We start from the raw sequence: 25,608 nt of genomic DNA, 5'->3' as shown, positions 1-25,608 counted from the left end.
GGGGGCACCCCAAAGGCAAGGAGAAGGGGCTGGTTCCACAGATCCAGGGTGGAAAACTAGGTGACAAGTAGGGGAAAGATTTGGTCAAGAAGTATGAGACTTACCCCCAATCCTATGGAAGTCTATTTGTTTCTGCCTGACTTACATTCCTTGCTTTATGGTTAGACAGGTGCTTAAATACAAAACTCAGAAAGATGGACATTCAAAATAGTGGGGTAGAGAGTTAGGCCCTTTTCAAAGGTTAATTATATTCAATATGTGTTCGGGAGGTGGGAGGAGAGTTTTTTTCCCCCTTTTGAGGGAGGGGGACCATCAGAAAAGGCATAGATACTGGTGGAGTTTGGTGTTTTGAAATGAATGTTCTCTGACTTTGTTTTTCCCTTTGGCTGTGTACCTAGCGTGTGTCAGTTCCTGGAGCTGTGTCAAAGTCCAGAAGGTGGCTTTGGAGGGGGCCCTGGCCAGTACCCACACCTTGCACCCACGTACGCGGCAGTCAACGCACTATGCATCATTGGCACTGAGGAGGCCTATGACGTCATTAACAGGTACAGCCAAAGCCAGCAGTGCCAGACACCCAAAGGGTCCCCACCTGCTGCCGCTGCGCTGACCGTTGCTGTCTCCTGCCTCTCTCCTATTTGTTTCTCAGAGAGAAGCTTCTTCAGTATTTGTACTCACTGAAGCAACCTGATGGCTCTTTTCTCATGCACGTTGGAGGTGAGGTGGATGTGAGGTGAGTGGGGTTTTCCTCAGGTCACTGTGTCAGTAGATTCTAGATCTTCCCTGTCATTGGAGATGCCAAACCCAAGGAACAATGTGGAAAAGCTGCTGCTTTGTCTCACAGAATGACATGTAGAATGCGTGTCAGTGACACAGCTCATAGTCATTGCAAACATGACACAGATGTCCTCAGGTGTCACTGTCACTTGACCTCTTTTATGTAGATGTTTATTACCTGAATGAGAATTGTTTTGAGAGGTGCAAAAATTCTTGGGGGCCAATAGAGTGCAGGGAAATAGAGTTTCAATAACTGATTGGAACCAGTTGGCTCAAAATTACTATTTTACTCTAGAATTGTCTAACGTACCCCACAAGTAGCTCACTCATCTGGTGGGAGATTGCTGAAACATATAGGAAATTCACTAAGTCATTTCTCAAAGGTGGTGGATCACTGAGATTTTATACCAAATTCTTAGAGAAATATGTGTTTTTCAGCTTTCTATACCAAAGCCATCTTATTGCCTTATTTGTAAATATGGTTAGCTTCTACACAAGTTGATTAATTTTCTGGCTTAACCACTGGTTTGAAAGTAAAGGTGGAGAAAAAAACAGGTAATGTGTCTATTCAGACCTAAAATCAGTTCTCTACTAGAAAAACTGTTTCTTACAACACTTCCAACACCAAACAGGTGTTTTTTCCCTCATGTTAAACAATTCTAACACGAACTAACCAGATTTAGCTCAGATTCCACAGGTTAAGGGCTCAATCCCACAAGATCACCCCCACCTCAAAATGCCAGTCACAAGTTGTGTGTCCCCAAGTTACCCACGCTTCTGTCTGACTTGGCTGCAAAGCAGAGGTTCCCAGGACCCCCTCTTCAGGTTCAATAATTTGCTCGCAGAACTCAGGGAAACACTTTACTCACTGGTTTATTACAAAGGATATTATAGAGGATACAGATGAACAGCCTGATGAAGAGGTAGATAGGGCAAGGTCTAGAAGGGTCCGAAGTGCAGGACCTTTTGTCCCCGTGGGGCCGGGGTACGCCACCCTCCTGGCAGGTTCTCAGGTGCATGCACCAACCTGGAAGCTTCCCCAAATACCTGCAATTAGGGTTTTTATGGGAGTTCCATCGTGTAGGCGTGATTGATGGAAATCATTGGCCGTTGGTGAGTAACTCAATCTGCAGCCGCTCTCCTCAGGGAGGCGACGATGCTGAAAGTTCCAACCCTTCGATGCTGTGGTCAGTTCCTTTGGCAGGCAGTCCATCCTCAGGAAGTCACCTCATTAGCATAACTCGGGGTGCTTAACTCAGGGTGCTTGACCCGGCCTTGGGTTCATTATGAATGACTAAAGAGCCGGCTATCACCCCAGTCACTCAGGAAATTCCAAGGGTTTTAGGAGCTTTGTTCCAGGAATCTGGGAGGAAACCAAATATAGTAAAACCTCAGTTTGAGAACATAATTCGTTCCAGAAACGCACCTGTAATCCAAAGCATTTGTACATCAAAGCGAATTCCAAGAACTATTGGCTCAGTTGTGATCATGTGACATTTGGTGTCACGGACTACTCGTTTTGCAAGACATCACTCGTTTATTAAATTAAAATGTAGTAGACATATTTGCCTGTCTTGCAGAACACTCGCAGAACAAGTTACAATCCAAGGCTTTACTGTGTATATTTCTTATTATATCATAATATCCCAGTATCTGTTGTTAAAACAAACTGAAGCATACTTTTTAAAATGTAAGTGTTTGAGGGGCACCTGGGTGGCTTAGTCGGTTAAGCGTCCGACTTTCGCTCAGGTCATGATCTCGCGGTTCGTGGGTTCGAGCCCCGCGTCGGGCTCTGTGCTGACTGCCAGCTCAGAGCCTGAAGCCTGTTTCAGAGTCTGTGACTCCCTCTCTCTCTGACCCTCCCCTGCTCATGCTGTCTCTCTCTGTCTCTCTCCTAGAAGTAAATAAAACATTAAAAAAAAATTTTAAATGTAAGTGTTTGAGCAAAAATCTTTTCTATCAGGCCGCATCTAATCAAGCAGATAGAAAGGTACTCCGAGGACCTATACACAATGAGAGATTTTTAGAGGCAGAAAGGAGTGAGAACAAGGAAGTTATACTAGGCCAAAAAATGGGCCAGTTATTGCAAGGTTACTTTCCTTTAGGGGACAGCCAGGTTCTGTCAGGCAGGTGACCTAAGTAGTGCTCATCAGGTGACTCCTGATTGGCTGGTTTAAGATTTCATTTCTGGGGAGCTGAAACTGATTAAGACGTGGAGCTTAGCATAAGTGATTCCGTTTGGGGCCTGTTATCTTGGGGTTTTTTTTGTGTTTTTTTTTTTTAATTTTTTTTTATTTATTTCTAGGAGAGAGAGAGACAGCGTGAGCAGGGGAGGGTCAGAGAGAGAGGGAGTCACAGACTGAAGCAGGCTCCAGGCTCTGAGCTGGCAGTCAGCACAGAGCCCGACGCGGGGCTCGAACCCACGAACTGCGAGATCATGACCTAAGTGAAAGTCGGACGCTTAACCGACTAAGCCACCCAGGCGCCCGTGTTGTCTTGTTTTTTTTAAACCCGGTAAATGCCAACAAAGCCAATATAATGAATGAGTAAAAACAGTATTGAATTGACTCTTCTTAAGGAAAAAGTTAAAAGTTGTTTCTCCCTCAACAGATGCTACATTTTCATTTCTGTTCTACAGATAGTACAACTGAGTATGCAGAGTCTCAAAATTTAGCTTTTTTAAAATTTCTGAAATTCTTAGGCAAAAGCAAGATTGCTTTGGCATTATATCAGGGCTGGATGGAGAAAGACCAGGCAGGAGATTGGTGCAGGTAATGGTGACTTGGATTTGGGGGACAACAGAGTGGATGGAGAGGAGTGGACAAATCTGAGAGATGTGATGAGCAGAGGATTGGGAGAGGAAGAAACTTCATGAAAAAGATGTGTTTGTTCCCTCCCCTTTTCAGTGTGAGATCTAGGACTTGTGGTTTCTGGCTTCACATCTCAGTTCTTCCCTTTGTGAGAAGCAAACTACATCGTTGGCCACCTCCCTACCTCAGAGGTTACATTAGGGTTCAAGAGCAAATGCTGTGAAACCCCTCGGAGAACTCAAAACCTGAAAGAAATGAGCTCAGACCTCTGAAGTTAGCTTATGGTAGATGAGGACCCTTGGCACGGAGGACTCTGGCGTGCTTCTGAAGCCTGCCGGGATAACTCAGCCTCTGCTCTGTCATGGCCAGTGTGAGCGGGCCGATAAAGATGTTGGTCACGTAATAATGCTTGCAGCTTCTGCAGAGATTTCTTTTTGGAATACCTCTGCAAGTTTGGCTTAGTATTATGTCCATATTGAACGATAATGGACACTAGACCCTTCTCTTTCTCCTCTTTCCTTCCTTTTGTATTCCTTAGGAGCCCTTAGAAAAAGGATCTGTAAGCAGAATTAAACAGTTTTGTCTTCGGTATAATACGGAGCTAAGATGCTGTATATTGGAAAAGGGCATAGAAGGGAAGAAAAGACAGTGTGTAGCTATATTCCATCATAGAGGGAGAAGCTGAAGTAAAACATGTCCTGGGAAGAATTAGGGCTAGCAGGGTAGAATGGCAAGAATTATTCCAAATCAAGTAAGATAACATTAAAAAAAAAAAGACATTCTTCTTTTTTCATTTAAAAGTGAGTGTGTGTGTCTGTACTGGTGTCTGTACTGCTTGAAATCAAAGTGCTTTTCTCCCGCTCAAGGCCTAAGGAAAGTATCTGAGTGGACTCATCTGTTCCTGGCCATTAGGGTTTGGTGCCCTGCTTTGGAGGGTCTGTTGCAGAAAAAAAATACATAGTTAACCTTTAATATGTCCATGCTACAAACAGAAATCCTGGATCTAAAACATGACTGACATCTCAATAAAATGAGCGTATCAGAAATACTTGAATGATACCATGGATGTTTGGGAACCATTGCAGGTCTTTGAAAGAAGAGCTAAATTCACTTTGGACATGAATTGATATGGCTGTTATTTCCTCTGATGTAGATTTGACCATGTGGAGGTAGGGAGACTAGAATGTCATGTTCTTTCACTGAAGCCACGCTGTGAGCAACTCTATCCAAATAGAATGTCAAACTCTCAGTTGGAGACCCAGGAGGACTGACCGTGTGCCAAGAGTGAGGACAGGAGGTGATTACAGCTTACCAAGCAGAGGGCAACCCGCCCAAGAAGTCCTGTGAACCTTATTTCATCCCTTCCTTCAAGCTTAACGTTGTCCCTGTGTGTTTCTGTCCTAACAGAAGTGCGTACTGTGCTGCCTCAGTGGCTTCTCTCACCAACATCATCACCCCAGACCTCTTTGAAGGCACCGCCGAATGGATAGCAAGGTGAGACGTGCTAGGGTTTGTTCCGGCCTCTTAGAAAGCAGGTGGTCAAGATTCTGAAATAGCAAAGAAAGTGGAACAAAGGGATGGAAGGGAATATAAAATGACAAGAGATGGATTAGGGTTGTAAGATGGTGCATTTCAAAAATACATCAAAAGTTTTTTTTTTTCCAAACTTTCTTCAGGGCTCTGTGATTGTATGGATTGGCAAGGGCCAAAACCTTGGGCTAGCAGTATTTGTGGGCATCTAAGTGGATTTAACCAGTTTGGGGAGCAATTTGGTGATAGGATGCCTTGCTAATGCCCCAGCAATCCCACCTCTACAGAAACTCACATATATGCACAAAGAGACAACATACAACTTGTCTGTAGTAGCAAAAACCCAGGAACTGGTTAAATGTTCATAAGCACAAGAAAGAGAAGTCAGTCGTGGTAGAGTCCCACTGCAACATAAATTCATTAAAATGAACAAACCAGAGCTACATGTATCAATGTGGGTAAATCCCCAAAACTACACTGAGTTAAAATAAAGGATGTTAAAACATGCAGATTAGCACATTTACTTAAAATTTGGAAACATGCACATGCACAATAAATTCTGTATCGTTTATGAGAAGGATCACATGTGGTAATATAAAAACGTGCCTGGAAGAATAAACACCAAATTCAGGATGGTGGTTACTTCTGGGGAGAGAGCAGAGGACATGAAATCAAGAGAAGTCTACACATCTCCACAGGAGACTTCAGCTGTATCTGTAATGGTTCATTTCTTTAAATAAAACAAAGACCTGAAGCGTATATGGCTAAGTTAAAGCTATGTGTTAGATGCAGGGATGTTTTATGTTTTTGCTAGACTTCCCTAGATGCTTCAAATATTTTATAATTTAAAAGAAAGTAAAGAAAATGTATAGTGAATACCTATGTACTTGATATCCAGGCTGTATTATTTTGTTTTTTACACATTTATTCTTATCACAGTAGTACCTATTACTGTGAAAATATAATTTATAGGCAACTCAGATGGTAAACTGTGATCATATTTACTTTCTTACATAATTTTTATTTTCCTGGAATTAATCATTACCTCTTTTTTTTTAAATGTAAAGATCATGGATTTATTCCCAGATTTTCTGCCAGAGCTATATAAAGTCACTTGCAATACAAACACTTTAGGTGATGTATCAGTTCTCGTGTGTGTGTGTGCGCGCGCGCGCGCACGCGTGTGCGCGAGTGTGAATTCTGAATTATCCTTCCTGGAGCCCCCTGCTCTCCTGCTTCGGTTGGGACAGATTGCTCTCAGCTTGCTGCACAGCAGGCATCCAGAAGCTTCCTTTCAGCATGAAATTCACTTCACTTCTCTCCTTTGTTGATGCCCCTGTCCTCTTTTTTCCTGGCTTGCTTACTCATTTTAATGAAGCACATACTCTAGTAGATTCCAAAAGAGAGCACTTGGGAGATGAATTTTTAAGATTGTGCATGTTATTTATTCTACTCTCACACTTGACTGATTATTTGGTTAGAGATTTCTAAATTGGAAACTATATAAATTGTATTCCCTCAGAATTGTTTAGCATTGCTCCATTGTCTTCTGGCTTCCAGTGTCATTGTTAAAAAGGTTGATAATACTAATACCCAACATCTACAGAAGACCTGATACCTAATACTCACTCGTAAGGTAGCTAGAGATTGGTAAGGTAGTTTAGAGATTGAGAGTATAGGCTTTTGAGCTAACCTGCCTGGGTTTGTTTCTTTTTTATGCTTTCTGTTTCTCAGTTTAAAATTTCCCATCTTTTTATTCATTACAAGTGTATTTCTCCCCACCCCACCCCCAATTCTCTGAGGTAAATGTATAGTTATAACTCTGCTTTAACATTCTTGTGTGGCAATTTCAGCATCTGGGTATCTTGGAGTTGGCATGTCCCATTTTCCTAATTATGCATATGTCAAGTAATTTCAGGTTGTCTTTTGGACATTATGATGTTGTATATAGAGATTGGATTCTGTTAGATCCTCTAAAGAGTGTTGTTTTAAGCAGGCAATCAACTTTGTTAGGTGCAAACTGTGGGTTGTCAACCTGCACTGGACAGTGGTTCAGCTCTTTGATCAGCTCTTGGGCCATAAGCTGCTTTCATTTTGCCCAGCACGTGTGTGATTGGGAGTCAGGTCAAAACTTCATCGAGGTTTAAACACGGAATTTGGGAGTTTTCCTTTTCTGGCTCTCCTCTTTCTGGTATTCCTCCTCAGTTTCTGTCAGCCTGGTTCTTCTTATCAGAAAAATGGTGAGCTTTCTGATGGCAGCTTAGTTTTGGCTGCCCTCCACTGAGCTGCTGCCACCACCGCCGGTGACCACAGCCTTCCTCAGGGAAAACTGGGAAGAAAAAAATAAGATAACGGAGGGAAGAAACTGCCTGCCTGCTGTTGTCTGCTCCAACTTTTAAATCCCCACCATAAATCTGCCTGCCTTTTGTCAGTCTGCTGAGCCTTCAGGAATTGTTTCTGTGTATTGTGTCCAGAGTGTGTAGCTGTTATTTGGAGGAGGAAAGAACTGTGACTACCTGGGTTTGAATCCTAGTTTTGTCATTTAGTAGCTTTGTGCTTTGGACAAGTTATTTTACTTCTCCATGTTATGGTTTCCGTGAGTATCAAATGGTGGGATATTAAATTCTATATTAAGCTGAAATACAAAGAATTTAAGGGACCAAAATCTGTTATGGTAACCACTGTGCTCTACTGTCTCCCAGTACCGTTGTATTCCAGGTCCATTGTATATGTTTTGTTTCTTTTTCTCTGTCCCACCTTATCCCCCCCTCCCCCCAGAAGTTGTTAGACTCCTTATTCTTTTTTTTTTAATGTCTTTATTTATTTTTAATGGAGAGAGAGAGACAGAGTGTGAGCAAGGGAGGGGCAGAGAGAGTGGGAGACACAGTATCTGAAGCAGGCTCCAGGCTCTGAGCTGTCAGCATAGAGCCCGATGTGGGGCTCGAACTCACAAACCACAAGATCATGACCTAAGCCGAAGTCGCTCACTCAACCGACTGAGCCACCCAGGTGTCCCCTGGAATCTATTCTTGAAGTTTGGAGACGTCAGGCTGATGAACCATGATATGGATTTTGTTTTTTCATTTTTTGGGGGTACTCAACATGTATCTTCCATCTGGTATTCTAAATACTTAAGTTCCAAGAATCTTTATTATGTGATTTCTTTGATAATTTCTTTCCCTCTATTTTCAATGTTTGCTCATTTTATAGCCTCCTAGCAGTAGGGTTAGTCATCTATTTTTTCACAGGTTTTTTTTTTTGGCCTAATTTTTAACCCTTAATCTTTCTTACTGTGCTTCCTGAGAGAGTCCCTTACCTCTTATTTTCTAATTCTTCTGTTGAGTTTTTACTTCTGCCATTCTATTTTAAATTTTCCAGAGCTTGTTTTATCCTCATTTATAAAAGAAATACTTCTTTTTTTACATACTCTCCTGTTCTTGTTTCAGGCATATTTTATTCTTGCAGTGTTTTTATTTCATATAATATTTTATCTAAAGATAGAATTCTAAAAACTTTCCTTCTGTTCCCTACGTTATTTCTCCATCATATTTTTGTTCATCTGTTTTGGTCTCTCTCTTCCTTGTTAGAGACTTTGCTCAAATGTCTGGTATTCATATTTGGGGGCCAAGGGCTAAACAGCCGATAGGGAGCTGCGGTGCCAGGGTGGGCTAGGATTCAGCCTTTCAGCCCACTGGGGTTTTCTCTTGGGCTCATCAGCTTCTCTTGAGAAGAACCTTCCGGATTTCTGGTTGGGGTATGAAGTTGGCAGCCAGCTTTGTGAAATACCAGGGGAAAAGGCGCAGGGGGTGTTTGTGCTCCAATTATAGATTCTCACTTAATCCCTTGCTCAGTGTGGTGCCTACTTCCTGCTCTGCTGTGCTGGACATCCTGGAGTTCAGATCCTCTTGATTGAACCCCTGAAACTTCCGTCCTCTGCTGGGTACTCAGAGGTCTAGTTGATTCCTATATACATTTGCAACCAATTAACTTGTTTCCAACTCATCCCACTTGTTGAGGCAGCTTGTGTCTCCAGCTCCCGGGCCTTCCGCTGGAGCACAGCATCATGCTTTCTGATGGCCCCTGTCCCCAGACTGGTTTAGGTTTCTCTAATCTGTTAAGTCTGTTATTTCTTATCTTTCCCCCATTCTGGGTTTTGAAATTTTGTTATCTCCTGTCTGTACTCATATCTTCTCCTGTGCTCTTTTACTCGTGTGGGTTTATCCCTTTTTAAATTCTTTTCCTTTCATTGTATTGGGCTCTCGTGCTTAATCTGTTAAGGTTAGCTAGGAGACATTCCCAAAGAATTTTACTAAATTTACTAATTTACAATTATTTGAATTGCTCCCACATATAAAAGGGAGGGAAAGTGGAATGTAAATGGTGTATGTGCAGTGTGTGTGTGTGTGTGTGTGTGTGTGTAGAGAGAGAGAGAAAGAGGAGGAGACAGGCTGACCGTGGTCACTGCTGGTGAGAGGGACTAGGAGTCCATCATGGGCAGGAGATTTACTTTTCATTATTTATTCTTTAACACTATCTGTTTTTTTTTTTTAAGTAAAAAAATCTTTTAAAAGGTAAGTTCAGAAAAGTTAAGAAAAAGGAAGATGTTAAGAGATCCCTTGCATGTTCCTCACTCATCAGACTTTTCAAACTCGACTGTTCCTTTGCCCCGTGTAGCCAGATGTGTTGGAAGGAAAACTCGCCACTTGGGTAGCGGCGGGGTCTTGGGACAAAGGTGCTCAAGAGTCTGTACAGGGGACGGTAGCAGGTGTTTGACTTGGCGCTCTGCACTGGGGGCCCCTGGGCCTGCAAAAAGCCTGTGAGTTCCCAAGATGTAAGGCCTCCAGGGAGAGGTGCCTGGAAGACGGGCAGTATCACTGCTTGTTTTCTCTGCCGTCTGGAAGTTCTGCCAGCTCTTGGATCACATGCCCATCCAGCTGTGCACCTATACCAGAGTTGGGATTGTGGGGCAGACTCACCTGTAGAGTGCGACTCTGTGTACATACTTGGAGATCATTAGAAGTAAAGTCCTACACTGTCATATGAAAATATACTCAGAAGAAAATTTCTTTGTTTCACAGAAAAACATTTATTAAAGATGAGCAAAAAGAAGAACATCTAAGCTGCTTGTAATTCACTACCAACCACTCTTTTGGTGTATATAGTTCTAGAATTCCAGGAAAATGATACACAATACATTATCATTTTGTAACTTTTTTCATTTGGAACATCTTTAAACATACTTCATATCATTATTTTATTTTATTTTTAATGTTTTTATTTATTTTTGAGACAGAGTGTGAGTGCAGGAGGGGTGGGGTGTGGGGTGGGGGGAGATACAGAATCTGAAGCAGGCTCCAGGCTCTGAATTGTTAGCACAGAGCCTGATGTGGGGCTCAAACCCATGAAACGTGAGATCATGACCCAAGCCAAAGTCAGATGCTTAACCAACTGAACCACCCGTGTGCCCCATAGCGTCATTTTAAATGTGTGGTTTTCTATTGTACAGATATGCCATAATTTATATAATCCTCCCTTATTGTTGAGCTCCTATGTTGTTTCTAATATTTCACTGTTACAGATGGGAATACCATAAACATTCTTATAATCTGATCTTTGAACACATTTAAATTTATTTTCTAGGATTAATTCCTGGAAATGATCCTATATTGCTGGTCGAAAGATCAAGCATATTTTTATGACTAAGAATACACTATTAATATATAGTCTAACCCCAAATAATAATAGTAAATAAGGTACTTGAATATACAGGAAGTTATGATTTTAAAAATAAGTTTACTTTGATAGTAATAAACTTTTATATGTTCATTATAGCAAATTTTTGAAAATACAGAATAAAGAGGAAAAATACCAGCAATAGAACTGCCCTAAATAGCAATAATTTTTCATTTTTATTCTAACCTGTGGTTGTCATACTGTATGTATGATTTTATTACTTTTTTCCTAAAATATTTGAGGTACTATACCTAAGTAGACTGTTTCTCTGAGTCCCCCCCCCGCCCCGTTTTTTTTTTTGTTTTTTTTTTTTTTTGGAGGAAAAGGCACTTCCAAAAGTTAATTGGCTGGCATCTTTCCATTCATAGTTGTGATGGTTCATGTCTTTATTGTAACAAACTCATTCATTGCCATCCAGGGTGGTTCTGTGCTTGTGCCCGCCCACTCTACCCGGCCTCTCATTGGTTGACACCGACCAGTCAATCTGCTCTTCTCCATCTCCTCCTAGGTGTCAGAATTGGGAAGGTGGAATTGGTGGCGTTCCGGGGATGGAAGCCCATGGTGGCTACACTTTCTGTGGCCTGGCCGCACTGGTCATCCTCAAGAAGGAACGTTCCTTGAACTTGAAGAGCCTCTTGGTAAGTGTCGGTTGACCCCTCTTCTCAGGCCCCAGGCCCCTGGTGATGTGACTGCTCAGACTCACAATACTTTGGGACTGTTTGGCGGTGGGAAGGACCAACACCTGCCCTGGGCTCGCCAACTAAATGATCCATAATGCAGTTTTTCAACATAATTGCTGGGGCACTCAGCACTGGTCTGAGAAAGTGGGAGGAGTGGACATCTGCCTTGGTCTTGGCTCCTTTCTTCCTGCCTTTCCATCTTTCCTGCTCTAAACTTTCTGTAGTATATTAGGCCAACTCCACAGTCTTCCTGAGTCCCTCAAACATCTGGAATGAGCCAGAGTACCTTCCTCATGCTTCTAAGACTATAGCTTCAGTCTCTTAAATTTAGAGGTCATCGTGTATCTTAGAAAGAATCTGCTAAGAGAAAAAATCACGAGAAGTGCTCTCAGGACTTTTGAAGCAGAGCTTTTATTACCAACTGCAATATGTGAACACTTAGTAACTACATTTAAATGAGTTGGACAGAGCAGGGTGGTTGCATTGAGCAGGTAGCCTTAGGCATTTATGTCTGGACTCTAAGGTCCTGACAGATATCGAGAAGGAAAGATGACTGCTTTCTGATCCACTAGATTATTCTTAAATTATCGCCAGAGGCCTAGTGTACAAACATACACACACACATGGCCACCCAGATGTCTTTTGGGAAGCATTTACTCCCAAACATGACCTCAAAGCAAACCAGCTGCAACTGACATTCATCTCCTCTCACCAAGTTCAGATGTCAGCTGCTCACCATAGGAACTGTCATGAGATCCATCATGAGCTTCCAAGAAAGTTTCTGATATTCTCTACAGATATACAACCAGTAGTGTTTTGTCCTCATCCACAGGAAGCCTCTTGTAGCATACTGAAATGGCCAGCTTTGTGCACTAGATTTAATATTTATTAGACATTTAAGAATCTGATCACCAATAAGGCATAAAATATAAAAGTCCCATTTCCCAGGAAGAAATAAGGAATATAATTAGCAGAACCCTCAGTTATAATGGCACTATTCTAGATTTGAGCCTTTGAGTTACACTTGCATGTGACCTTAGGAAATTTGTCTGTTTTGACTTAAATTTTTTTCTTCTCTATAAGGTAGAGGTAACAGTTCTTTGAAGGTGAAAGGAGGGGTTAGCACTCTAAACTCTTGAGGTTAAAGGAGATAACATATAGTAGGTGCTTAATTCATGTCAGTGTCCTTCTTACCTAAACCACTCTATCCCTTCCATTTGCTTTGAGAGAACTAGGACCTGTATTTGAAGGATTTTATGAATTCATATAGCCAAAGGAAACAGAATAAACCCATAGGCTAAGGCACTGGGGAAAAAATTATATACTCTAGCTTAAAAACCCTTAGTCTGGAAAAAAAATCCTTAGTCCATGGATTAAATGAAAATGAAGAATGGACTCCCCACTGTAGTGCCTGTTTTCTCTTTTCTTTTTTTTTCTTTTTTTTTTTTTATATTTTTTAAATTTATTTCTAGGAGAGAGAGAGAAAGCGTGAGCAGGGGAGGGTCAGAGAGAGAGGGAGACACAGACTCTGAAACAGGCTCCAGGCTCTGAGCTGGCAGCCAGCACAGAGCCCGACGCAGGGCTCGAACCCACGAACCGTGAGATCATGACCCAAGCAAAAGTCGGATGCTTAACCGACTAAGCCACCTAGGTGCCCCTGTTTTCTCTTTTCTTGATTGATGCTTCACCTGCTTTCATTAAATGGCATCACCCTTAAAGCACTGGGTCATTTAAGACTCACTGGTGATATAGTAGTGCCTACGCCCGAAGTGTAGTTTTTTTTAATGTCTTTCTTCTAAGAACTTGGGATTTGACCCTTTTGGGTGAGTATTGCCTTGAACAGGGATATAATCTAAACTCCATACCTGTTAACTTAAAGATACTCCACCCCCTTCCCAAAAGGGGAAGCTCCTTTCAGGAACTCATTCAAGTAAGAACCTAGGGGTCGGGGAGGGGAGGATGTCCTCCTCTGCACCTTTCAGTTGTGAAAGCCCGTGGCTGGTGCCTGGAGCTGCCTGGAAGGGAAGTGGAGATGTCATATCTGTTCAGCCAGTTGGTTCTGCTCATTCCTGGACGGCCAAACCCATGGCTATCTTGATCTTGGTAGCAGAGTGTGTTTAGAAAATTTGGAGATAAGCGGGGATGGGCAGCATCACGTGTGACTGCTGAGTGACATTAAGAACCATTTTACAAGTTCAGAGTAAAAGGTTGTCTGCTGTTAGTCAGCCAGGTTTCCCCAGAGAGGCAGAGAGCCTAGACGTGACAGAGCCATCATTGGTGGTTGAACTAATGGCTTCCACTTCTAGTCCTGCAAGTAACTTGTTAAGAAACCATCGATGAATTTCTTCAGGTGCCAAGTCAAAGTCAGGAACAGTCATCCAGTGAGATATAGCACCCAATTCCATTTCTCTGCTTTGAATAAACTTCCCTGAGAAGGGAAAGTGGTTAGAAACAAGCCACTTGCCTTATATTTCCTAGTTAAGCTTTGTTTATTGAAAGACATTTGCAGGTCTCCTTATAGACCAACTTGATATCTTTATTCTGTCAGCAGCAGAACCCATTTGAAACCCGGGAAAAGGTGGTTAGCTGGCCGTTGGGCACGGAGTAGAGATTAGTACTGGTTGCCCTGCAAGGGCCCAGCTTTGATGGTCCAGTCTGCATCTGCACCAGCGCGGGGAAGGAACACCCAAAGTACTAGAATTCAAGTGCCAGGAAGCCAAGAGATGGGGGCTTAGCCTACAACTGCCCTTTGCGTCTCTGTTTCCTTCTCAGCAATGGGTGACCAGCCGGCAGATGCGGTTCGAGGGTGGATTTCAGGGCCGCTGCAACAAGCTGGTGGACGGCTGCTACTCCTTCTGGCAGGCGGGGCTCCTGCCCTTGCTGCACCGCGCGCTGCATGCTCAAGGTGAGCCCTGGGGAACTGCAGGCAAGGGCTGGGTGACTTCCCCTGGCTGCTAACCCTTGTCGGAAAGCCAGAGTGTTTGTCTGTCCTGAATTTTGAGTGCTCCTGCATGCATGTGCAGAGTAGGATTTAATCCTAGTGGTTTAGTTGAGTCACAGTTGCTGCTTCAAACCATCTGTGGCTAGGAGGAGGTAGGTGTGTGTCTTGGGCCCCAGGGTGACTGCCACTTGAGCTAGGTGTGAAGCCACAGTTTCCAACACAGCATCTCATATCGGTCATATCGGAACTGAAAACCCACACTGTGTGCATCGCGGTCACAACAGTGACTGAGAAGGTGATTGCCCAAAGGGGCAGAGAGGCAGGACCCCAGGAGAATAGATCCACCAGGTCTGACTGGCTTTGTAGTTGCTGCTGTTAGAAATGTTGTATTTTAANCTTGACAATAAACTATTTGTAAAAATAATAAATAAATAAATAAATAAATAAAATGAATAAATAAATAAATAAAAGAAAGAAATGTTGTATTTTAAATTCATTGAAGAATCCTAAATGCAAGTCTGTTCCACCTGTACAACAGGAATAGAGAGACCCAGGTTCATTTCTCTGGAGTCTCAGATCAGAAGGCAAAACCAAAACAGTTAGACAGCAAGCAGATCTTCAGGGAGCCTTCCTTTATTTAATCTCTTGAAATCTCAGTTTGCCTGTTGACTCCTGAACCATCTTTCTTATTTATTTAATGTGAGAGCAGCGTGTCCCTGAGGAAACCAGTGGGGGAGGGGAAGTCATGGCTGCCCTGCTGGGGGCTGACCTGTTCTTGGAGTGAGATACCTCAGCCCAGAGGGAAGGTTTTCTTTGGACGTTAGTAGTTGAGTAATTAATTGCTCAAATGTGGAAGATGAGATTCTTTCCTATTGCCTTGCCCCCTGGCCCACACTTTTTTTCTTCTTTGGCTGTTCTTTCTGAGCCCCTTTCTTTAATTTCTTGGTTTCATCTGAGTTGTGGCCACTTTGGATACTAAATTGAAGTAAACACAGTCTCTGCCCTGTCTTTCTATTCTTTTTTTTTTTTTAATGTTTATTTTATTTTTGAGAGAGAGAGCACTCACGTGTGCATGCATGAGTGGGGGAGGGGCAGAGAGAGAGGGAGACAGAGGATACAAAGCAGGCTCTACACTGATAGCAGAGAGCCCAATGAAGACTCGAACCCATAAACCGTGAGATCATGACCTGAGCCAAAGTCGAATGCTTATCCAAGTGAGCCCCGAAATGCCCCCTTGTCTTCCCATTCTGTGGGTCTCAGTCTGTCCTGAGATTCCTTGCCTGCGGCCCCCAGGCTTAGGGTGTCAGGGCATAAGGGTAGATTATCCCCCTGATTCTGGAGCCTTCATGGTCTCTGGCTAGACCACTGTGATAGGGAGGTCAAGAATTCCCGGAGACTTCAATGTTTTCAAAGCAAAATTAACTTAGGGTTTTAGTGATTTCTTTATTTGGAACTAGTGAGGTCAAGCCCCTGGTAAAATGGTCAGCCTTTCACAAACCTGCCCCTGGCAGGGATGGGGGATGCCAGGAAAATCCAGGAGAGCTGTAACAGGAGTGCTCCCTGCTGGCGTCTTTCAGGGCCCCGGTTGACATTCTGTTGACTGTAGCACAGTTCTGGAAGACTGTTGACATTCAGAGCTTCGCCCGTGGAAAGGGCTGCCTGCGAATCTGAGCCTTGCAGCTTGTGTCAGGGCCCAGGAGAAGGCCTGTGTTAGGCTTGCAGCTCACCCACTTCTCAGCAGCAGCAGGAAAGGAAGAAGCGCCGTGTCTTTACGGTGGGCAAAATACTGATGTTGGGAGTCACAAGGAGACAATGTGTTGGAAGATTTTTATAATACACTGTGATCAAAGGTTTCAGAGCAGTCTGTGTATAATTCCATTTTTAGCGAAGAGTTGATTCCAAAAAATTACTAGAAGGCATCTGGATTGTGAAGCGACATGCGATATTTGTTTTCTTTCTTTTTATATGTGTATTTTTCTGGTTTTCTACAATTAATTTGTATTTCTTACATAAAGAAAAACAGAAATAAAGTTCTTTTGTATAAGAAGAGAAATTCTTGGGGCACCTGGGTGGCTCAGTCGGTCAGGGGTCTGACTTCGGCTCAGGTCATGATCTCTCAGTTCGTGAGTTCAAGCCCCATGTCAGGCTCTGTGTTACAACAGCTCAAAGCCTGCAGCCTGCTTCGGATTCTGTGTCTTCCTCTCTCTCTGCCCCTTCCCTCCTTATTCTCTGTCTCTCTTTGTCTCTCAAAAATAAATAAACATTTAAAAACTAAAAGGAAGAAGAGAAATTCTATAAACAAAACAAGTCGCAAGGTGGGATAAATTATTTGTGACAGATGACAAAGGGCTAATTTCTTCAAGTTGAGAGGCTCCTAAATCACTAAGAAATAGATGAACAGCCCCACTGAAAACCAGACAGAGGATCTGAACGAGCAGATTCCGGACGTGCAGGAAAAGAAGTACTACGGGTGTCACCCACTCTGCTAACACTGCTCCTCCTGGCCGCCGAGTCTGGCCAAGCACTCAGCCTCAGCCAGAGACTGACGGAGTCCTCCACAGGTATTTTCTCATTTGATCCTCAGAGCAATGCTGCGAAATAGGTATTGTTGTTACCCTCATTTCACAGATGAGGAAACAAAGACCAGCAAGGGTGATCAACTTGCTTTATAATGCCCAGTCACCCCCTACGCTGCTGTCAGAGCCTTGCTTCTAGCCAGCACAGCCGGCATTAATGAAACAAAAAGATGGCAATAAAAGAAATGTGAATAAAATCAGCGGGACACTGGTCGTTTTTAATGTCAGGTTGGCAGAGAGGAGAAAACACGGTACCTGATGTTGGGAAGAGTGTGGAAAAAACAGGGCACCTTTGTGCTATCAGTGTGGGTGTAAACAATGCATGTGGCTTTCGGAAGGTAGTTTGGAGACTTGTTTAAATTACTTAAACCCAGCAAGTACACTGTCGGGAGTTTACCTGCAGAGATATTAGCAAAGGATGTGCGTTGAAGTGGAGTTTTAATGGCAAACAACCCAACTGCCCATTAAAAGTTTAATAGTCACATAAATTATGATCTCTCCATACCGTGGTTATATGTACTGAGCTAATATTGGAAAACTCTCCAGGACACAGTGTAAAGTGTAATGGGCCAGGCCTAGAGTGGTCTCTGTGCCCACAGGCAGACCTCTCCACAGCTTTGCCTGGAAGCAAGCAAAACCCCTTTAGCAATGGGCACCTTTGGGAGCAGGGTGGGAGATGAAGGGAGGGAGATTTAACATGTTGAATTGTTATTCCTTCTGTACTCTACTCTGCTTTTTTTTTTTTTTAACCATGTGCATTGCTACTTTTATCGTAGTAAATGACCAAATACATTTTCTTTTTTTTAATTTTTTAAATGTTTTATTTATTTCTGAGAGAGAGAGAGAGAGAGAGAGCGAGCGAGCAAGCGAGCCTGATCAGGGGAGGGTCCGAGAGATCATGACCTGAGCCGAAGTCAGACGCTTAACCGACTGAGCCACCCAGGAGCCCCCAAATACATTTTCTAAAGGCAATGATCATGTTGCTAGCTAAAGAGGTAACAAGGCACCAAGTTACGGCAGCACACAAACTCAGTCTGACCTCACTCAGCAAGTGGCCATTAGTAGATCCATACAGATGGCTGCCTTATGTGTGTAGAAGATAGTAGTTGAGTAGAGGAACAGATTATTAGGATCTTAAAAATATTAAATGCTGACTAAATGAGTGCGTTACTTGTTTCTGTGGAGCAGTGAGAAAGCAGCAGGCCCATGAGTTTGTGTTTAGATTGATGGTTCCTTGGTGCTTGTATGTACGTTGGGACACACTCCAGGCCTGGACTTGCCCACCTGTGAAACTGAGCTACATGTGGCTGAACCTGTCAGTTACTGTTTGGGAAAACTTTTGATTTCTTAGATAAAAGGAATCCTTGAAAAGCAAAATGACATAATAATGGAGGTTTGTAAATGAAGGGAGAGTTAGAAAGGACTTAGAGGCTGGTTGCGGTGCATGGGCAGCACCCATCGTCATGCCCGCCTTCATCTGTGGTTCTGTGGCCGCTGTGCAGATTCAGGACCGCTGGAAACTCCACATGGACTTTGCGAACTCAGAGCTTGTAGACTTCCGTAAGACAGCAGGTGCCCGACTCACTCTGTAATCTGCCTCACAATGAACACAGCAGTTTCTTTTCAGATTCTGCTTTGAGTGACATGTTGGCACTTTACTTATAATAATATTTTCTTATTTCTTACAGGATATAGAATAAAATTATATTTCATATAGACGTTTAATGCAGTGATCCTGAAGTTTAGTAGATTTGCTTTTTTAAAGAAGATAACAGCTTTCTTGAGATATGATTCACATACCATACAATTCACTCATTTAAAATCTACAACTCGGCAGTTTTTAGTGTAATTAGAGTTGTGCGGCCATGGCCATAATCACTTGTAGAATCTTCACCATTCTGTCCCCTGAATCCTGGTACCTATTAAATATGCTTCTTTTTTTTTAAAAAAAAAAAAAAGTTTTTTAATGTTTTATTTATTTTTGAGAGAGAGATAGAGACAGCATGGGCGGGAGAGAGTCAGAGAGAGAAGGAGACATAGAATCTGAAGACAGGCTCCAGGCTCTGAACTAGCTGTCAGCGCTGAGCCTGACACAGGACTCGAACCCACGAACTGTGAGATCATAACCTGAGCTGAAGTTGGACGCTTAACTGACTGAGCCACCCAGGCGCCCCTAAATATGCTTCTTTAAAGAAGAAATCACAAAGGAAAAATCAACAGTATGATAACAGCATAGAAAAACGTATGCCTATAGTATTAAATGGAAAATGCAAAATACAAAATTATAATAACTATATAGGAAAATGCATAGAAACCAAGACTAGAAGAAGGAAAAATTAGCTTTTAATTGCTATTTACAGATTGTTTGCTATCTTTGTAGTAGCCCAGGTATCCAAGTATAAAACTGACCAAGGACTTAATGCATGTGTATATTAAAAACAAAACAATTCCCATGTAAATGCTTCTGCCAGCATCCATCTGTTGCAGTCTTGTCTATGGCCCCACTTGCTAACTGTGGCCCACGGAATCCTCTGACCATACTGATTCAGCTTCAGAGTGAAGAAGGCCAGTTGCGTGTTCATACATGAGCATTATTACCAGAACTGCCAGTTTCTGCTCCTGCTACCATATTTTTATTTAGGTTTATTTATTTATTTTGAGAAAGAATGCAAGCAGAGAAGGGGTAGAAAGGGAGAGAGAGAATCCCAAGCAGGCTCCTTGCTGTTAGTGTAGAGCCTGACTCGGGGCTTGAACTCACAAACCGTGAGATTGTGACCTCAGCCGAAATGAAGAGTCAGACACTTAACGGACTGATCCACCCAGGTGCCCCATCATGTTATATGCAGAAATCCTGGAAGTTACTAGTAATCCTTCTTAGGAATAGTTTTTGAGGCCAAGAGAAGAGTTGGAGGATGTCCTTTGGAGATACATTAAGTTCAGGCTTAGAAAAGTGGAAGGAACAGGTATCACCCCTGTTGAGAGTCCTCTTGGCCAATTAGAGTCAGGATTGTGCTAGAGGAAATGTCTTAAGCCCAGAGTAGGGAGTTGTGGACTGAGTCAGGAGCAGTGACAGGGTGCATCTGGAAGGCGGAGATAGCCAGCTGGCCCACACCTGCCAGTGATGTGGTTTAGGACAGGCATTCACAGTAAGGGGGTCCACCCCAAGGTGTCACTCTGGACTGCTGCTCTTTGACTCAAGTCAAAGGTCAGGAGAAGGGACATATCATGGGACGTGGGCAAAGATATCAAGTGTCTCAAGAATGTAATCTTCAAAATTAGTCCAGGAAGAATAGAGGGAAACCTTAACTGTCCCCAGGGGGTAATAAAATACAAAGACGTCACTGATACTGTGCTGGATGCCCACCAGGCCTTGGCCTGCACTGACGCTTTGCCTTTCTGCAGGCGACCCTGCCCTCAGCATGAGCCACTGGATGTTTCATCAGCAGGCCCTGCAGGAGTACATTCTTATGTGCTGCCAGTGCCCCGCCGGGGGGCTTCTGGATAAGCCTGGCAAGTGAGTGCCTTCTCTTGGGGGAGGGACGGGCAGGGAGGGGAGAGAGGGTGTGCCGCTCAAGCATCCCCAGAGCCAGAGGGCAGCAGCTGCTGCTCTTTAAACATCTGGGGGAGGGGGAGGAGGGTCCCTTTCCATCCTGCTGCTTAGTGCTAGTGTGTTGTGGGAAGACACCTCCCAGTGGGGGCACCTCTTCCAGTGCCATCCTGTCACCCCCAGTGCCCACCTTTTCTCCTAGCCTATATGCACCCCCCTCTCCTGGTAGGTACATAGATTGCCCCTCACCAACATAGGTTGGTGGCTTTTCTTGCATTTTTTTTCCTCTTTTTTAAACCAAACTGATCTAAATAGAACAGGATATAGGACTTTAAAAGCCTTGAAGGTCATAAACAGAAATTATAATCCCAACTATTGCAGCATAAATACCTTGAGGTGCCACAGTAAAAGAAAAGGGAAATCAGATAAGCCCTGTTCCCTTCGCTACTGGGCCAGCGCACACCTTGCGACTGTCAGCATCCAGGGGAAGGCCCAGCTGAAGGCTGGTCCCTTGCAATTTGTTACAGAGAATTTGGCTCATTTCTAGGCATTTTGGCAGGGTTTTTTTGTTGTTTTGTTTTGGTTTGGTTTTGAGAAGTACATTAATTTAGCACCAGCACTCCAGCACTACCCTGGAGAGTCCTTTCTGGAAGGCAGCTGGAGGGACCGATTCTACAAGTAAAGTTTCCTGCTGGGAGGCAGGGCTGAGGGTGAGGCCCTGAGAGGCTGCGCTGGGCATGGGATGTGGGGGTGTGCCCCAGCCTGACTCTCCTGCTGGAGGCCGTGCCTGGGGGGATTTGTGGGGAGCGCAGGAGCCCCTCTCAGAGCCACTTGTCCTTGCAGGTCTCGGGACTTCTACCACACCTGCTACTGCCTCAGTGGCCTGTCCATAGCCCAGCACTTCGGCAGCGGAGCCATGTTGCACGACGTGGTCCTGGGTGTGCCCGAAAATGCTCTGGTAAGGCGGGATGGGGGCCTTGCTGCCGCTCTGCCACAGGGTCCCCGGGACGGGGCTTACCGAGAGAGCAGAGCCGCCACGCGTGCTCTGCACAACTGCCCCTGCACCCACTGCGGGCAGGCCTGTGAGTGCCGTTTGCAGCGTCCCCCCCCGCTCCGCCACTGGAGGGAGTCTGGGACCCAGGAGGGAACTACCTCAAGGCAAACTCAGGGTTCCAGGGTGGGGGATGCAGTCTGAGACAGGTTCTGTGCCTTTATCCCTGCCCCAGGACCCAGGCCTCTATTCATAGTTCCTCCAAGGAAATGTACTAAGAGGCAGTATGTTTCCAGAATCTGCAGCCGCGCAGGCCTTGCTGTATGGCTGGCCAGCTGACTTCTGGAGCTCTCAGTGCCGTTGTGTCCAGAGAAGCTTCCCAGACCACCTCTGCCAGTGAGGCCTCCCTACAGTGCGGCACCACCGTGCCTTGTCCGTGCCCCTCGTAGCCCTCAGTGCGGTGTGTAGTGTGTGTTTGACTTGGTTTTGTCAGTGCCCCCGAAACCGTCAGCCCCGCATCCGCCCTAGACCCTCCTGGCTGCGGGAAACACCCCTGAGCCAAGACGTGAGCCTGTGACACGAATCCAACTAAGACTGTCCACGGCCATCAAATAACGGGGCCGTGTAGACTGTCACAGAATAGTTCCAGCAGAAGGAACACAGATGGCCAGTAGACGGGTAAAAAGATGCTCAGCCTGACTGATAACCAGAGAAAATCCAAGTAGCAACCATTCAGCTTTTCAAGCCTTAACATTTTTCTCTATTTGCCTCCCATGCAGCCCCGTTCCGTCTGTCTCTCCTTCCACCCCCAGCATAACCTTGTCCTGAGTCTGACATTCGGCATGCCTGCAGATAGGTTTTTGTGCTGTCACTACATATGTGTGTATCCATGTACAGTATACACAGAGAATGTCTTCATGCCTGTTAGAACAGGAGCTACCAGACCACTTCTCGTGCATTGCTTTTCTTGCTGACCGTTACATTTATGAGGTTTAGCTGCGTCCACATGTGTTGCTCTGGCATACCCATCTTAACAACTACGTGGTATTCCCCTATATAAATGTACCCCAATTGATGTTTCTTCTCCTGGTTGTTAACACTGAGATGGTTTCGGTTTGCGCTATTGCCAATGGAGTCACAGTGCATTCTTGCGTTAGTTTCTCTCGAAAAGACTTGCTGGGATGAAGAGAACACACGCCTTCACCTTCATGGACAGCGCCGACCCGCTGCCCACGTGGCGTGTGTGATTTTATCCTCACGCAGTACTCAAATGAGTTACTTCTGTGGTCCAGCTTTTCCTTTCCACTATTTGATAGATGGGGAATGGTGTCTCAGTTTTATTTTTGCATTTCCTTGGGGACTAGTAAGGTTGAGCATCTTTTCAAAGGTTCACTGGCCATTTGTGGGAGGTCTTCTGTGAACTGCCTGCCAGCTGCTTGCTCGCTTGCTGATTTGTAATTTTAATTGTTTGCCCTTTTCTTACACATTCGAAGGAGTTCTCCTGTGTTCTCAATATTCATCCTGTGTCGGTGGCATGTGTGTAGTGAATCTCTTCCAGTTTGTGACTTGTCTTTTCACTTTTAGTGGTTTTTCTGGTTGTTGAATAGAAGGTTTTTCATTTTATAGTGAACAGTTTTACTGCCTTTCGGTTTTTGAGGGTGTGGAGGGGTACTTAAGAATCTTTTCCAGGGGCGCCTGGGTGGCTCAGTCAGTTAAGCATCTGACTTAGGCTCAGGTCATGATCTCACAGTTCGTGGGTTTGAGCCCCACGTCTAGCTCTGTGCTGACAGCTCAGAGCCTGGAGCCTGCTTCGGATACTGTGTCTCCCTCTCTCTCTCTTTGCCCCTCCATCACTCGTGCTCTCTCTCTCTCAAAAATAAATAAACATTTTAAAAAAGGGTTTTTTTAAAGAAGTTTTTTCCGGGGTACCTGGGTGGCTCAGTCAGTTAAGCATCTGACTTAGGCTCAGGTCATGATCTCACAGTTCGTGGGTTTGAGCCCCACGTCTAGCTCTGTGCTGACAGCTCAGAGCCTGGAGCCTGCTTCAGATTGTGTGTCTCCCTCTCTCTCTGGCCCTCCCTTGCTCATGCTCTGTCTGTCTCAAAAATAAAACATTAAAAAAAAAAATCTTTCCCTACACTGAGGTCATATATATATTTTCTTCCAAACCACTTAAAGTTTTATTCTTCCCATCTGGATTTTTAATTCTCTTGGAATTGATTTTTGTTGGTGGTGAAGGTTGGATATAATTTTATCTTTTTTCCATGTAGATGACCAGTTGACTAGTACCACTTATGGAAATTTACAACTTTCCTGCTGATGTGTGTCACATGTCTGTCATGTACTTGAGTTTCTATATATGAGGTGACTCTGTTCTGTTCCTTTGGTCTGTTTGCCTGTCCATACTCTCTTAAGCAAATTGTAAATGCAAGTAGGCAGGTCCCATCCACCTTGTTCTTTTTCTTCAAAATTGCCTTGTTGTTTTTTGCGTTTTATTTTTTCCTATGAATTTTAGCATCAGCTTATCAAGTTCCCCAAAAAACCCCACCTATAATGGAATTTTTATGGGAATTGCATTAGATTTAAGGTTAATGGGAGAAAACGGAATTCTTTTCAGTATTAAGGCTTTCCATTTGTGAACACGATTTTTCAGATTATTTTTCATGCCCTTCAGTGGTCTTACATCATTTTCTCCATAAAAGACTAACACATCTTTTGTTAGGCTTCTGTCTAGGAAATTTATAGTTTTTGTGACTATTGTGACTAGAATATTGTTTGTTACTAATGTACAGAAATGATATTTATATTTTAATTTTGTATCTAGCTACCTTGCTGAATGAACTTGCTTAATAGTTGTAATAGTTTGTAGAGTCTCTTGGATCTTTTCTTTAGAATGTCATGTTATTTTCAAATAAGGACAGTTTTGCCTTTTTCTTTCTGATTGTTAAGAATTTTATTTCTTTTTCCTGCCTCGGGATGTTGGCTCCGACCCCCATAGAGTGTTGACTGGAAGTGGCCATGGGGGCGCTCCTGTCTTGCTTCTGGTTGTAACGGGAAGGTGTCTATCACTTCAGCATTACGGAGGATCCTTACTGCAAGGTTTTGATAAATACCTCCTATCAGGTTAAGGATGTTACTTAACCCTCTCTTCCTGGTTTGCTAGGTTTTCTTGTTTGTTCCAATCATAATCTAATATTAAACTTTATTGAGTGCTTTTTCTACATCTGGTTTTTCTCCTTTACTTTAATATGCTATATTTTGTTAATAAATATCCCGATGTTAACATCACAGTCCCAGCACCAACCCTTCTTATGGTCATAGGACAGTGTGGGTGAGTGTGTGTGTTTAATACCTTGCTGGATTCAGTTTGCTAGTTTTTTTTTTAAGTTTATTTATTTTGAGAGAGAGAGTGGGGGAGGTACAGAAAGGGAGAGAGAGGATCCCAAACAGGCTCTGCACTGCTAGCGCAGATGCCAACATAGGGCTCGAACTCACAAATTGTGAGATCGTGACCTGAGCCAAAACCGTGAGTCACACGTGCAACCAACTGAGCCCCCAGGCGCCCCAGTTTGCTAGCATTTTTGACTAGTATTTTTTTTTTTTTAATTTGAGACACAGTGCGAGTCAGGGAAGGGCAGAGAGAGAGGAAGAGAGAATCCCAAGCGGGCTTCACACCACCAGCACAGAGCCCAATGCGAGGCTTGAACCCACAAAACCACGAGATCATGACCTGAGCTGAAACCAAGAGTCAGACGCTTAACCGACTGACTAGTATTTTTACCTGGGCCACCCAGGTACCCCTGACTAATATTTTTATTTAGGATTTTTTTGCATGATACTCATAAGAAAAACCAATCTAAATTTTTGTTTTATTGTATTGCTCTTTCCAGTTTATATTTCAGTATAATATCTTAGCCTCATAAAATTAGATGGTTATCTCTTCTCTACCTCCACCCTGGCCTTTTGTATAGACTTTGAAAAAGTTTATATAAATTAGAGATTATCTGTTTCTTTTTTTTTTTTTTT

General features: G+C 43.6%; 1 protein-coding gene across 1 annotated transcript in view; it reads left to right on the top strand.

Moving 5' to 3' along the window:
* The window catches only part of FNTB (farnesyltransferase, CAAX box, subunit beta), a 64,918-nt gene that overhangs the window by 37,039 nt on the left and 2,271 nt on the right, over window positions 1–25,608 (top strand). Inside the window, exons 5-11 of the mRNA XM_077767179.1 lie at window positions 399–545; window positions 647–730; window positions 4,992–5,078; window positions 11,356–11,485; window positions 14,300–14,432; window positions 20,447–20,558; window positions 21,435–21,549. Of these exons, the coding sequence (XP_077623305.1) occupies window positions 399–545; window positions 647–730; window positions 4,992–5,078; window positions 11,356–11,485; window positions 14,300–14,432; window positions 20,447–20,558; window positions 21,435–21,549 (808 nt within the window). The remainder of the gene's footprint in view (window positions 1–398; window positions 546–646; window positions 731–4,991; window positions 5,079–11,355; window positions 11,486–14,299; window positions 14,433–20,446; window positions 20,559–21,434; window positions 21,550–25,608) is intronic.

This window comes from Crocuta crocuta, unplaced genomic scaffold (assembly GCF_008692635.1).
Source record: "Crocuta crocuta isolate KB4526 unplaced genomic scaffold, BGI_CrCroc_1.0 scaffold55, whole genome shotgun sequence".
Classification (NCBI taxonomy): Eukaryota; Metazoa; Chordata; class Mammalia; order Carnivora; family Hyaenidae; genus Crocuta; species Crocuta crocuta.
This window is presented reverse-complemented; position numbering and strand designations above follow the sequence as displayed.